Source organism: Misgurnus anguillicaudatus, chromosome 12 (assembly GCF_027580225.2).
Source record: "Misgurnus anguillicaudatus chromosome 12, ASM2758022v2, whole genome shotgun sequence".
In the NCBI taxonomy this organism is placed as follows: domain Eukaryota; kingdom Metazoa; phylum Chordata; class Actinopteri; order Cypriniformes; family Cobitidae; genus Misgurnus; species Misgurnus anguillicaudatus.
The window spans coordinates 27,712,533-27,726,912 of NC_073348.2; the positions used below are offsets into that span (position 1 = coordinate 27,712,533).

At 37.4% G+C, this 14,380-nt stretch overlaps 1 protein-coding gene across 1 annotated transcript; it reads left to right on the forward strand.

Annotated features, from left to right (window-relative positions):
• The first annotated feature begins 272 nt into the window (after window positions 1-272).
• Window positions 273-12,784, forward strand: fhl1b (four and a half LIM domains 1b). Its single transcript, XM_073874272.1, has 6 exons — window positions 273-480; window positions 8,066-8,243; window positions 10,205-10,381; window positions 11,295-11,464; window positions 11,688-11,874; window positions 11,978-12,784. The coding sequence occupies exons 2-6, from the start codon at window positions 8,090-8,092 to the stop codon at window positions 12,130-12,132; spliced, it is 843 nt and encodes a 280-aa protein (XP_073730373.1). The 5' UTR covers window positions 273-480; window positions 8,066-8,089; the 3' UTR covers window positions 12,133-12,784.
• The last annotated feature ends 1,596 nt before the right edge of the window (window positions 12,785-14,380 follow it).

Below are 14,380 nucleotides of genomic sequence, written 5' to 3' on the forward strand. Positions count from 1 at the left end.
TTCCCCATTGGAGCGTAAAAACCTTGCGTCAGCGTTTTCTAATTAATATTCACCACTAATTCTTTCCTATTGGTAGATGCGAAATAACGTTTCCATTACCTTATGCATATTTATGAACAGAGTCTTCGCAATAGTAGGCCGTTTCTCAATCCGAAGGCTGCAGCATATGCAGGCTGCATACGCCACTAAGTTAGCATATTACAACAATTTACGATTAACTAAGAATAATAGTCAACGTTATAATTGATAAAATTCTGAAATAAAACAGTCTTGATGACGTATGCAGCCTGCAAATGCCACCTCCGGAGGCTGCATCCTTCATCCTGTACGGCCGGAGAGTTTGTGTTTTTGCGTCCTTAATGGAGAGACAGCCCACCATCGCAGGATCCGTCCAAGTGCAAGCTAGTGGCGGACGGTCTGCACTCTGCAGAAGACGGGAAACAGTAACAGATCACATCACTCAAACAGACACACACAGAGGTATGTTTATATTTTTTGTTATACTGTAGAAAGCTAATCCTAATTTTTAACTATAATAATATAACGTTATATATATATTATGAATGTTGCTGCACGCAATGCGCAACACCGAGAATCACTTATGATAAAAGCTATATTGGATTAAAACAACAAACGATAGAAAGTTTTCAATGTTCATTTTTCAGGAAAAAACATTTTCTGATAGTATATTAAAGAATTTGACATACTTTCAGTCAGCTTACTGTTGCAAACATATCCTTTCACCTGCCATCATAATGTACGTGTTAATTTATAACGACTAAGTTACGTCATATTCTTTCTTCACATTTTGTATATATTTAAACGGAGTATATCCACTATAAGTGTGCATTAAAAATAATGCTTATATGTAGCTTACATGTATGCTTTTTTAAATATCCTGTATCCAGTGAATATAAATACTAAAGTTCATTCATGTAAATACAGTAAGTTTAAGATGGGGCGTTGGCCTGTTCTTCATGCTAAAGACTGGATTCAGTCTTTCAGGCTCTAAAATCTGGTTCCTATTAAAAATGTGTACTTGAGAGAAGCTGGAGTTAAATGCATGGACCTATGGGGTGGGAAACTCTGCTGGACAGTTCATGTCTCAGTTATACACAGAGAGAATTCAGCCCATGAAAGTAATATAAAACGTCTGATTCTTTCATGTCTTAAATGTCTGTCATTAACTATTGCACATTCTGAGGAAGGAAAAACACACAGGAAAACCATTATCATACCATCTCTGGCTTGTTTAGCTTTCGTACCCATTCTTCATTTGGGCAATTTTAGTTTGCTCAAGGCAGTTTGTCTCAACACACTTTGAATTTATTTAATATAAAATACTAAAAAAACAGCAACCAAACAGTGCCCACATAATAACATGTAATGTATTGTAAGAGCACATGAACGTATCCCAGCCACGGGACTCAGTGCTGATTATAGTGCTTTAATTCAACCTCTGCATTTCTCAGAAACAGGAAAAATACTCCATCCTGAAAATATTTGACCCAGACCGTCAACAGATCTCTCTGTTGCCTATTCTCACATCCAACTCATGCAGATCCAGTTTTTATCCCTGGATTTATCCACGGTACTCCCAGTCTTTTCTGTTGGGACCTATAAAGCATATGCTCCTCCATTATTGTGAGATGAAAAATGTTTTATTTCCTCCCCTTATTTGCTTGTTCAGGCATTTTTAAGAGCATATGTGGAAACATTTAGGTAAGGCCTCGTGGGATTTGTACTTTCTGTTTTCCGTAGCTCACGCTCACCGTTCTACGTAGATGACTAAACCTGACAGCAGATTGTGATTAGTGAGCGTAATTACTGTTTAAACATAAACTCCCTGGTTAGAGTAGTTATTTATCTTATGTAAATAAAAAAAATAAAATAGACATTGAACTAGCTCAACTACTTAGGAGGTATAGTTTGCCTGGGAAAACTGTCAATTATTAAACACTTTAACTGACATTATATCTCAGTAGAAATGCCAGCAATTGACCAATGAGAATCAAGCTTATTGTTCTACTTCTAAAAATAAAACCCCTTTAAAAAGGTCCTAATATGTATTATTTACATACAGATATGTACCTGTGAGGTACCAATATAAACTCTTACATTGTGTACCTTTTGAAAAGGTGTCGCCCCGGGGAAAGCTTTTTTTACTGTTTTTAAAAGTGTGTACACTGTTAAAAAAAGGTTCAAAGCTGTAACTTTTCTGTCACTGGGGTGGACCCCTTAAAGGTACATTTTTGAAAATATGCAAATTTTCCAGCTCCTCTAGAGTTAAACATTTAATTTTTACCGTTTTGGAATCCATTCAGCCGATCTCCGTGTCTGGCTGTACCACTTTTAGCATAGCTTAGCATAATCCATTGAATCTGATTAGACCATTAGCATCGCGCTCAAAAATGACTGAAGAGTTTCAATATTTTTCCTATTTAAAACTTGACTCTTCTGAAGTTACATCGTATACTAAAACAGACAGAAAATTAAAGGTTTCCAATTTTCTAGGCCGATATATACTGTCATTTTGGCGTAATAATTAAGGACTTTGCTGCCTTAACATGGCTGCAGCAGGCACAATATTACGCAGTAAAATAGTCCCCATCGTAACTTTCAATAGCAGGGGACTATTTTCGGGCACTGCGTTTTTTTGAGTGTTATGCTAATGGTCTAATTAGATTCAATGGTTTATGCTAAGCTATGCTAAAAGTGGTACCACCAAACCTGGAGATCGGCTGAATGGATTCCAAAACAATAAAAATAAAATGTTTAACTCTAGGGGAGCTGGAAAATAAGCCTATTTTAAAAAAGTTGATTGTACCTTTAAGGAACAATTTTGTTAAATTTTAGAGGTACAAAACAGTTAACTGTACCTTTAAAAATACACAACAGATCCTTAAGGTACAATAATGTACCCAAAAAGGTACAACATTTTAATTTTGTTAAGTATACCTGTAAACAGAACCAAGACAGAAAAGGTACGGTACCTATTTTCTGACAGTGTAGCACCTTTCTTTTTAAGGGTGCAGCGTCTGGCTCCTTAAAAAGAATCACCATAAATGATCATTAATATCACAGAATGATTGTGTAATAAATGTGACCTCTGTTTAACTCCAGCAACCTAGAAAGGGACAGTAGTCTTGTTTGAGTTTCTCCATTGTAAAAGTTCATTTAGGAGCATGGATCAAGAATGCTAGGGTTACACCGCTGGCCGCTGTCTCCCCTTTTCCTCTTACCGCTGTTTCACAGGCTTCCTGTTTCCAAGCTTTCGCCACATTCTTTAGCAAGTACATCATGCCAACACAACACAGTGCCAAGACCCCCTTAATTTTCCCAGCTGTAAAACAGGGCCGATTCCATTACCAAACTCATTTCAGATGACCTAAATTGGGTGCTAACTAGGACCATTTGTGTCTCAGAAATAACACGTCCACACAAAAACGCACTGCCTCTAACATATGCCTGTCTGTTTGCGTTAGAACGTGTCTGCCGTTTCGTGCGGTTTTTCGAGAATGCATTAATCACTGCGAAAGTGATGCTTTGAGCGAACCAGCAGGTGATGTCATAGCCCAACTTCTAATTTGGTCCCCTTCATTATAACCGTAAGTGTGCCGCACCCTTTTATGAGTGTACGAAGAAATAAAAATGGAGAAAAACAAGTCGAATGCACGCAAAATCTGCATTGTAATATTTTTCTCCACTGCTAAAATCTCACGGGCGCTCAAGTTTCCTCATATCACTTAATCCAGTGGTAGTGTGACCGTTCCAGTTCTTCCCCACATTTGCTTTGGCTGCTATTCATGGCCAACTGTTTTCCAGATGCTGGTGTATGAGGTCATCCTGAAATGAGATTCCAGTCTCAACAGTCTGCCATCTCCCTGGAGATCATTTGAAATGTTTGACTGAAACATGGATCCATGGTCTGTTCGCCATTACATCAGCGTCTGTAACAATGACCTTTTCACACTTAACTGTGACCCATTTAGCAGCTTTCCTTTTCCTAGACAGGGTCACATCATCAGGTCTTTGATTTAATTATGGATCATTGTGAAAGAGGATTTTAAATCCTATTTTTTAATAAATGTCCTTTTGAGGTAGTGGTTAGTGAACACGTTGGTGCACGTACCTGACAAACTGTACAGTATTGAGCTGTGGTGCACACGTATATATGGGTGGTGCGGGTTTGAGTCTGGCTCATGTCAGATTGCATAATTTCCTGTTTTATGTTTTTTTAAAGACAAGGCCATGAAATAGAAAAGTTAGAGAAGATTAAAGTTAGAGATTGAAAGCTCAGATGTGAGCGCTAAATGTCTCTCTGGTTTGTCATTAAAGTCAACTGACCAGAAACACAGAACTGAGAGAAGTTCAATGGTTTACCGCATCTATGAACAGACGAAAAATGCTGCATTGCTTTTGGCAAATCTTGCATCTAAAATCCTGTTCTTGAAATACTTTTTTTACATCACAATACATCGAAACCTGTTCTATTAAAGGGACACTCCACTTTTTTTTGAAAATATGCTAATTTTCCAGCTCCCCTAGAGTTAAACATTTGATTTTTACCTTTTTGGAATCCATTCAGCCGTTCTCCGGGTCTGGCACTAGCACTTAGCACAGCCTAGCACAATCCACCGAATCTGACTAGACCATTAGCATTGTGCTAAAAAATAACCAAAGGGTTTTGATATTTTTCCTATTTAAAACTTGACTTTTGTAGTTACATCGAGTACTAAGACCGACGGAAAATTAAAAATTGCGATTTTCTAGCCCAATATGGCTAGGAACTAAACTCTCATTCTGGCGTAATAATCAAGGATTTTGTTGATGTAACATGGTTGCAGCAGGCGTAGTGATATTACGCACTGCCAGAAAATAGTCCCCTTTGTTACTTTCCATAGATATATACACTAGGGCTGTTTCTCAATATGCGTTCTTCAGGGATCTTGCGCCCTTGTGTCCTCGCTCTACGTCATCATTAACAGTCGAAGTTCAATTCCAATTCTCAAGAACGCAAGTACAGAGTACACGTGAAAATACATGGATGAGTTCTTGATATCGAGGATGCATCGAGTTGAAATCTGGGGAATTCACGTGACCAGCAGGAAGACCGCAAACATCTCAATTGTCACAAGTGCGTTCTGTGTACTTTCGACCTTCTGAGTTCATTTTTCCAAGGTTGCCTGGCAAGACCAGTCTCCACGAGAACGCAAGTCCGTTCTTTGCGTTCTTAGAATTGAGAAACAGCCTAGATGTCGCCTTGGGGTTCTAGGCATGCGTCAAAACCGCCGCCATCTTAGAACAGGGGTCTTGTCATAGGAAGTAGCTAGGTAAAGCTGCTTCGCCTGTACTTCGAATTCATAGATGATGCTGGACGTTTGTGCTGCGTATGGATGTTAGGCCTACTAGCACTATGCATTATAGTTAGAAAAAGTAAATTTTCATAATATCAAAACTTTAATTTTTTTCTGGATTCAATGCTAAATACATGTCTGACTGTTGAAACAAACCAAAAGAAAACCTAGAAAATCGCATTCATGTTTCAAGATGGCGGCTCTAGTTGACGCATTCGGTCCAATAAACTGCCGTAGCCAAGGCGACATCTAGTGTACATATCTATGGTTACTTTCAATAGCAGGGGACTATTTTTGGGCACTGAGTAATATCACTATGCCTGCTGCCGCAATGTTACATCAGCAAAGTCAGGTTAGTGTTGAGATTCTTACAACCTTAGTAAGTCTTCAATTAGTAAATTGTAAAATTATGTGAAACAGAAGATGAGAGTTATAAATGCTCAGACAGTAGGTCAGGTGGCTCTATTTGGTCTTGATACTTGCATGCCATTAAAAATACAAGAACATCGTCTTGTTGAGCCCTTTCAGTATGAACCGGAGATAAACATAAATGATGAACAATACAGAAAACATACAAATAAAAGATTATCAAAATAAAGGCGATCTGAGAGGTAAGAATGTGGGAGAGACGACATTCTAACATTTTAATATAGTGAACCGTAATAATATTTCAAGACAATCTTTACACGTCATCGACCCAGAATGCACTACACGTTGAACATAATAGCGGCTTCAATAGGTTACAAAGAAGAATTACTTTTTAGGTTTTGAAAATATTAATAAAAGTAATGAAAATAGTTAATGGGGTGGTTTCCCAGACAGGGATTAGCTTAAGAAAGGCCTAGTCCTTAGTATAATTAGGAAATATAACTAGTTTTAACAAACATGCCTTACTAAAAACATTACTTGTGTGCATTTTGAAACAAAGGGCACTGATGTATTTTAAGATTGTCAGTGCATGTTGTTTTCAGTTTGGACAGCTCTTACATTTATTTTAGTCTGGGAATAGTCAAATCCCTGTCCGGGAAACCGGCCCAATGTGTTTTGAGCAAATCTAGTTTTCTCATCTTTTGGGACTTTGGTTTATGCCAGCAAATTTGTTAATCCAACTCACCTAGAAGGCACATGTGCACTCAATTATTAACCAGACATTTCTTAAAGTGAAAAGTTTCCTCTTTAAACATTGTCAAAGAACTGTTAACATTCCAGATCTCACCACATACATACCAGACATATTTCAGTATTCAGCCAGCCGACCCAATCAAATGTGTTCTCACGTAAGAAACAACCACACATTTTTACCTCAAGTAATGTTTTGTCTTCACTCCGAGGTAGCGATTAAAACCTTGCCCTCATTTTATGTAAATGAAAGCATGGGAAGGTTTACATAAATTTTTCTCCAATGCCGATTTTATTGGTGATATAAACAACATCTTTACTTATTAAACTCACAGTGATGTGATCTGGTAAGTCTCTAATCTAATATCCAATGACAAATTTATTTTAATATCAGTTCGTGGACTTACTTTATTTGAGTTAGGCATGAGTTTTTGTAATGAATTGAATGTGTAACCAAGTTACTTCAATGAGATTTATAATCTCAATGAAAGGCGATCTGTGTAACTCTCACCCCGTCGGCCATCCTTAACCCGGTTTACAGCTGAGCTGTGCCCTCTATCTGATCAAGATAAGACAAGAACACAATGAATCACATGTGTGCCTTATGTTGCCTATGGTTACAAAACATAGCAATCTAGCAATTTGGCCTCCCGATCTTGTCCTGGAGGAAAGCGGAACAAACATTCTCTTATCAATAAATGACCTAACACCACTGTTTCCTGAGGAAACAATGAACATGATGACGCCTACATTAGGGTGTGGTACACAATGTGAGTGTGAGAAAAGAGAAATGTTAATTTCTCCAAATAAAAAATAAAATTATCTATATACATATAAGTTAGATTAAACGTTATAGCTGCAATACAAATTGTTTGCTAAGCATTCCCATCTCTATTTGAAACATAAACTTGCAGGTTACTTCACGTACTTATCTTCACATGGGTCAAATGACGTCAAGCTAACATTTCTCATGAAATCGTACCCGAGATCTAAAATTACAAATCATTATTATAAGTGTTAGTAATGCGGGTACGATAAGAAAACACTTCTGAAAGCTGGTCAAAAAGTGCTCAAAATATGTACCACAGCTGTCAGTACCCTTTATAATGGTCCTTATATGCACTATTAGGTACAGGTATCTATACATTTGGTACCAATATCTACCCTTAAGGTTACAATGTGTGCCTGTGTGGTACCAATATGCACCTTTTAGGTACAAAAATTTACTTTTTGAAAGGTACAGTGACAACCTCTCATTTCTGAGAGTGTAATATATGTATTTTTGTGGTAGTAATATGAAGTCTTTAGATGCAAAGCTGTACTTTTTTGAAATAGTAACAGCTGGGGTACATATTTTGTCAAATTTAAGTGTTTCAGCCATAAAAGTTTGCAGCTTTAATAATAAAAAAATATTTTATGCTGTTCTCTTCTCCCAAGCCAAACTTATTGTTGGCTCTTTATGCAAAATGTTGCTTTGGATACATTTTTCTGCTAAGTGAATAAATGTAAATGTGTATGTAAATGTAATATCATATCATGATGTAATTTTATGAGCAGGGTGGGGTAATCACTGTTCATATTTGTCACAGCTTCTCACAGTTTCGAGGGTCACAATGGCAGAACGCTCCAACTGCTTTTACTGCCGCGACGACCTCAGCGGAAAGAAGTTCGTGAGGAAGGACGAGAAGCAAGTGTGCAGGCGTTGCTTTGACAAGTTCTGCGCCAACACCTGCGCAGAATGTCGACGGTCGATCGGCATTGATTCAAAGGAACTGCGATGTGATTTAGTGTCAGTTTTATCTGGGAGGGAGGGTGTCAAATCATGCTGCTGAAAACTTAGCTTGAAACTCTGAAACTTTGCTGTGATTATTCCAAATGTGTACAATGTGATTAGATTTTTTTTTTCTAAAACAATCTAACCAAAATCTCATTATTGTCACATGAGGACAGTAGAATTAATGTAAATAGAATAGATTATCCTCTTTATTTCTTCAAGATTTACTCTTGGAATGTCATTTTAAAATGTGACCCTCGACCACAAAATATGTAAATATTTTAAATATATATTTATCAGCTGTAATGTTGTCCAAGTGACACCTAAGGACTTCATTTGGACAACTTTTAAAGGGAACCTCAATTTTTTTGGAAAAATTCTCATTTGATGTTTACCATTTTGGAATTCAATTAGACGATGTTCGGGTCTGGCTGTACCACTTTTGGCGTGGCTTGGCACAGTCCATTGAATCTGATTATACCATTTAGCATCCCGCTCAGGAATGACCAAAGAGTTTCGATATTTGTCCTATTTAAAACTTGACATTAGTCCCTTTCACACATACAGTCTTTACTGGTAATTTACTGGTAAATTGCAGTTAACATGTCATGTGTGAACAGAACCTTTCCGGTAAATCAGTGCTCCCAATTTACCAGTAAGACAGGTTGTAAGATTAACGGTAATTTACCGGTAAGCGCTGTGTGTGAACGAAAAATATAGCATTACCGGCATTTAGATGACGTCAGACCGCGCTGACAGATCGGGCGGGCCAATCAGAAAGTTTTTTATACAGGTGACGCGGTTTCCCCCAGACTGTTTACGGATGTTTCCACACACATGTTGCTTAAAAGTCGAGCACACCTGAAGTTAACATCCACATTTTTTCACCAAAGTTGTTTAAAACAGCTTACCATCTAATTGCCAAATTGCCGACGTCCTTAGCACACCATCTGTGAAGCCTAATGTGCAAACGCGCAGATTCCGTTTGACGCCGCCTAACGCAATGTTGTTTGGTCACGAGCAACTTCGCGACCGTTTGCCACAGATGTGAAAACAACAAAATACGGACCGTGGATATTAAGTCATAACCCGCCGTTTACAAATACAACACGGACGGAGCTCGTTGGCCGCGCGCCACAGGTAACTTCCGCTTTCTCTCCGAGTTTACCGGTATTTTGATACTGATGTGTGAATGATGTCTTACTGGTAAAAAGACGGAACGTCACTGCATGTGTGAACAGCACATTTTTGTATTTACTGGTAAATTCATTCGGGTAAATTCATGGTAATTTACCAGAATACTGTGTGAAAGAGGCTAGGGTCTTAGTACTACCGAAGAGTCCAGTTTTAAATAGGAACATATTGGAACTCTTTGGTTATTTTTGAGCACACTGCTAATTGTCTGATCGGATTTAATGGATTGTGCTTAGCTATGCTAAACGTGGTATCGGCTGAATGGATTCCAAAACTGTAAAAATGAGCATATTTCCCCTTTAAGGCGATTTTTTCTTTTTTTGAACTCTCAGATTCCAGATTTTCAAATAGTTGTATTTGGCCAAATTTTGCCATATCCGAACAAACCATACATCAATGGAAAGCTTATTCACATGGCTTTTAGATGTATAAATCTCATTTTCAAAAAATGTACCCTTATGATTGGTTTGTGGTCCGGGGTCACAAATAGCGAAGGACAAAATAATATTAATGTTTCTGTAGCTCAGTGGTAGAGCATTGTGTTAGCAGTGCAAATGTCATGGGTTTGATTTCCAGGTAACACATATACTAATAAAATGTCACTTGAATTTACTTTAAGTCTCCTTCAATAAAAGTGTCTGCCAAATGCATAAATGTAAAAAAAAACATACACAATTTCCCTAACATTTTATATGGTGTCTCCCAAATGTCTGTTTCTACTAATAAGTTTGTATATTATTTAAAATGTCTCCTATTCTGTAGGAACTTAATCATAAGGGGCGTTACTGGCACTCGGATTGTTTCAGATGTGCAAAATGCTATAAGAACCTGGCCAAGGAGTCTTTTAGCACCAAGGATGACAGGATCATGTGTGGGAAGTGTAGCTCACGCGAAGATGCACCTCGCTGCCATGGCTGCTACAAGCCCATACTGGCAGGTACAGAATTATAAGTCAACAAATGAAGCTTGTTTACTTTCTGATAAAAGACAGTGGGTAATCTTTATTTGTAGATTTAAAGGTGCCACAGAATGTAAAACTGTATTTACCTAAGCATTGATGAATAATAAGAGTTCTGTATCATGAGCCTCAAACACTATTGCTTTTTCCTTCTTATGTAAACATTGTGCATGCAAAATACTGCTGGAAAACAGACCAATTTCAACATAACACCAACTGTGACTTTACAGTCGCTATGGATAATTTAATTATTTATAATGTTGTTACAATGCAAAGCTGTGACTGCTGAGTTAGCACTATATTCTAGTTTATGCTATGCTAGTGTTTAGACTGAAGTTTTACTACTGACGTTACAGTTACGTTTTACAGGTCCATACTGAAAAAAACACACAAATAAACTAACCACTCTCAAAACAATTGGTTGTTCCTCAAAATCTGTATTTTTAGTCTGTTTACTTAATGTGAGCTACTGACATGAGCCTCATGAGCCTTGCTGTGAAACAGCCAATCAGAGCAGAGCTCAACATTATTATTCATGACTCTCCAAATAAGGTAATAACAGCCCATTTCATTCTAAAGGTAAGGTTGTAAATGGACATTTCTGGTTAATTTTTTGCATTTAATAAAGCCACATACCTTCTAGATATCAGAGAACAATTTAACATATTTTATCATTGCATTCTTTGGCATCTTTAATGGGAAAAGCACTGCAAAGATCATAGGTTCAAACCACAAGAAACACACATACTAATAAAAAATGTATATGCATTGTAAGTCATTGTGAATAAAAGCATTTGCCAAATGCATTTACAGTATGCTTTTTAAAGTACTTGCATGTGTTAAATATTGATGTGTAATAGACTGTTTTTAATTATCCTGTCACATGATGAAGGTGATGAGAATGTGGAATACAAAGGCAACTCATGGCATGATGAGTGCTTCACCTGCTATCAGTGTAGGAAGCCAATCGGCTCCAAAAGTTTCCTGACAAAAAACGACAACATCTACTGCAGCCCCTGCCACGAGAAGAAGTTTGCCAAGCAATGTGCTTGCTGCAAGAAGGTAAGAGACAGAAAAGTTTGTTATTTATTTAATAAGTTAGCATAAAGGAAAGAAGTACAGTACAGCACAGTATGCCTTTGTAAAGGTGAAAATAAAGTCCAGAAGAGAAATATCACCACGTAGTTAAACCCTTTGTTGCTAGATTACCACATATATCTCAACAAATAATGACCTTGTCACATATAGTTTATGGTTTCCAAGAGGTCTGCTATTCTTTCTCTAGCCCATTACCACAGGAGGTGTGAATTACCAAGACCAACCGTGGCACTCTGAGTGCTTTGTGTGCTTCTCCTGCCGCAAACCCCTGTCTGGCACCCGATTCACCTCCCATGAGGAGAAGGTCTACTGCGTAGACTGTTACAAGAGCACTGTGGCCAAAAAGTGCAATGGTTGCCAGAATCCCATTACAGGTTTGAATGCACAAACACAGAAACGCACGTCTTAACTTTAAGTACACTGTAATTTATTATTTGCTTCGAATGTTGTGCATAATGCACTTTTCTCATCCAACAGGATTTGGAAAGCCTGCGAGTGTTGTGAACTACGAGGGTGGCTCTTGGCACGACTACTGTTTTAACTGTAAGAAATGTTCGCTCAACCTGGCGGAAAAGCGATTCGTAGTTCACAGTGGAGACATTTACTGTTCGGACTGTTCCAAGAAGCTGTAGGCAACTGCTGTCTATGGGGACACAGCAGAATAAGATTACTTAACCAAAATATCAGCATTAAATCAAAATTATCCAAAAATCCGTATTAAAGTATTGACAAAAGCTTCTGTTATGTTTGTTCTGGCTTCTTTATGAGGGGAGTTTGATATTTTCTGTAAAGTTTACATAGAGGCTTGCATGGAAAAATGTATCCAGTCTTTTTTTCAAAGGTCTTTTTGTAAGATTGTAAGATAGGATGAAAGACGCTGATAAAGAAATGGAGTCACAACATGTGACATCAGTAGGTGAAGTCTGTTTTTTGGCTGTTGTTTCAGAAATATTATAGGTAGGCCTACAGCTGTGTTTCAGGACCTTTACTTGTGTCAAGTGTATTTGATAACCTTTAATTCTGCAATGATCATGGTCGCTATACATTATGAGTATACCATGTGTTTGAGTATTATTTAGATTTTGCTTCTTTGTGATTTATAATCTGTACATTTATGGCATGTGTGTCGATTATGTTTTTGTAGGAAAATCGTATTGGGAAACTTTTTGGTTTGGACTGTTTGCTAAATTCCCCATGTACTGTAATTAACATTAAAATTGAATTATTTTAATTACCTTTGTGTAATAATAATAATAATACAAAATAAAACATTTAATTATAAAACATACGCTCACTGTATAATATTTGTTTGATATTTCGTCAACGTTTATTTGATTGGTCGTATGGTCTTTTGTCACACAACAGCGACATCTAGTGTTGAATTGTTAAATTCACCGTTAACGGCATTCCAGCATCTGATAAGGCTATGTTTATGCCGAAATTTTGGGATTAATCTACACACAAGTAAATAAATACACAAGCTGAACTACACACAAGTTGGGAAACGACGATTTGGCATCTCCAACTAAGCAACCTGCATGCCTTTGGACTGTAGGAGGAATCTGAAGTAAGTTACCCGCGGTAAATCATACAAACTCGACACAGAAAGACCTGCGAACACAGACAAGGCTAGAACCAGGTATATATTTTGACATCAGGTAATATATTACATTAAAACCTTTAAAGATCTCAGAAGAAACAGACCCTTTGTATTTTTAAACTTTTGGGGTTTTCAATCTTGTTTGTCAACCCCCTTGACCTAAAGTATTTTTCTTAAAGTATTATTAAAGTAAATATTTCAATAATTTAATAGCACATTTGCATGTGCAACTTCAAAAACATATATTTTTAATTCGTTTTAAAGTTTTTATCAGTAATATTTTAGTTATTGTTATATTACATGTTGTACTTTCATCTGGTAATTTTTCAAGTGGTTCTCTAAAGTACACCTATTTCATTGCTAAAACAGCGTTATTTTGTGTATTTGGTATGGCGTTTGCGTGGTTTATGGTTCAAAAAACACATTATTTTCCACATACCGTAAATTTTTGTGGCTTTCACTCTCTTCATGAAACGCACGGATTTTATACAAAACTGTCCCTGATTGGCCAGCTAACCTGTATGTTGTGATTGGCCTAAATACGTCTGAGGTCAGCCGGGAACGTGACGCTCATTGCCATGTTTGAAAGATTCGCTCACAATCCAATGCTAACAGAAGTTAATTTACAGACTGGGTCCGAAGCGGGAGGAATTATGATAATGTCGGTCTTGTCCACATCACCAATCCCAGGAAGTAAACTGTTGCCTACAATCTGTGCGTTTGTTGTAGTTCAAGAAAAGAGATTTACATGGGAGACGATAACTCCCTTCATCATTTACTAAGGGGGGTTTGTACCTTTTGCATATTGTTAACATGTACTAACACACACTTAGACACCAAAGAATCATGAATCAGACCATTGGTGCTGTTTAAACCCATCTGTCCCATTTGATGGTTGTAGTGTCACATGACATGCATTTCAAAATACAATATGGTGCCACTTTAAAGGGGCCATGGCATGAAAATTTGACTTTGTCCTTAATTGGGTTCCCAGTGCTTCTATCAACCTAGAAAATGTGAAAAAGATCAACACAGTAACTTAGTTTTGGTAAACCATTCTCTACAAGCACATGAAAAAAAAGGGTGGTGAAATTTGGCTCTCCTTATAATGTCATAAGGAGCTCTTATTATAATAATACCACCCCTTAATCTGCACTATCCAACATCAGCACTGCCATTTAGTGCAGAGAAAAAGAGAGAGCGAGAAAATAATTGACATCACAATTGAGTTTCAATTGCAACAAACCACCATAATTGCGATCAGTGTTTGCATTTCATCA

Coding starts and splice junctions, on each gene's coding strand:
- fhl1b (XM_073874272.1), top strand. CDS start 8,090: ATGGCAGAACGCTCCAACTGCTTTTACTGCCGCGACGACCTCAGCGGA. Junction 8,244..10,204: donor GTCGATCGGCATTGATTCAA/AGGAACTGCGAT, acceptor CTCCTATTCTGT/AGGAACTTAATCATAAGGGG. Junction 10,382..11,294: donor CTACAAGCCCATACTGGCAG/GTACAGAATTAT, acceptor CACATGATGAAG/GTGATGAGAATGTGGAATAC.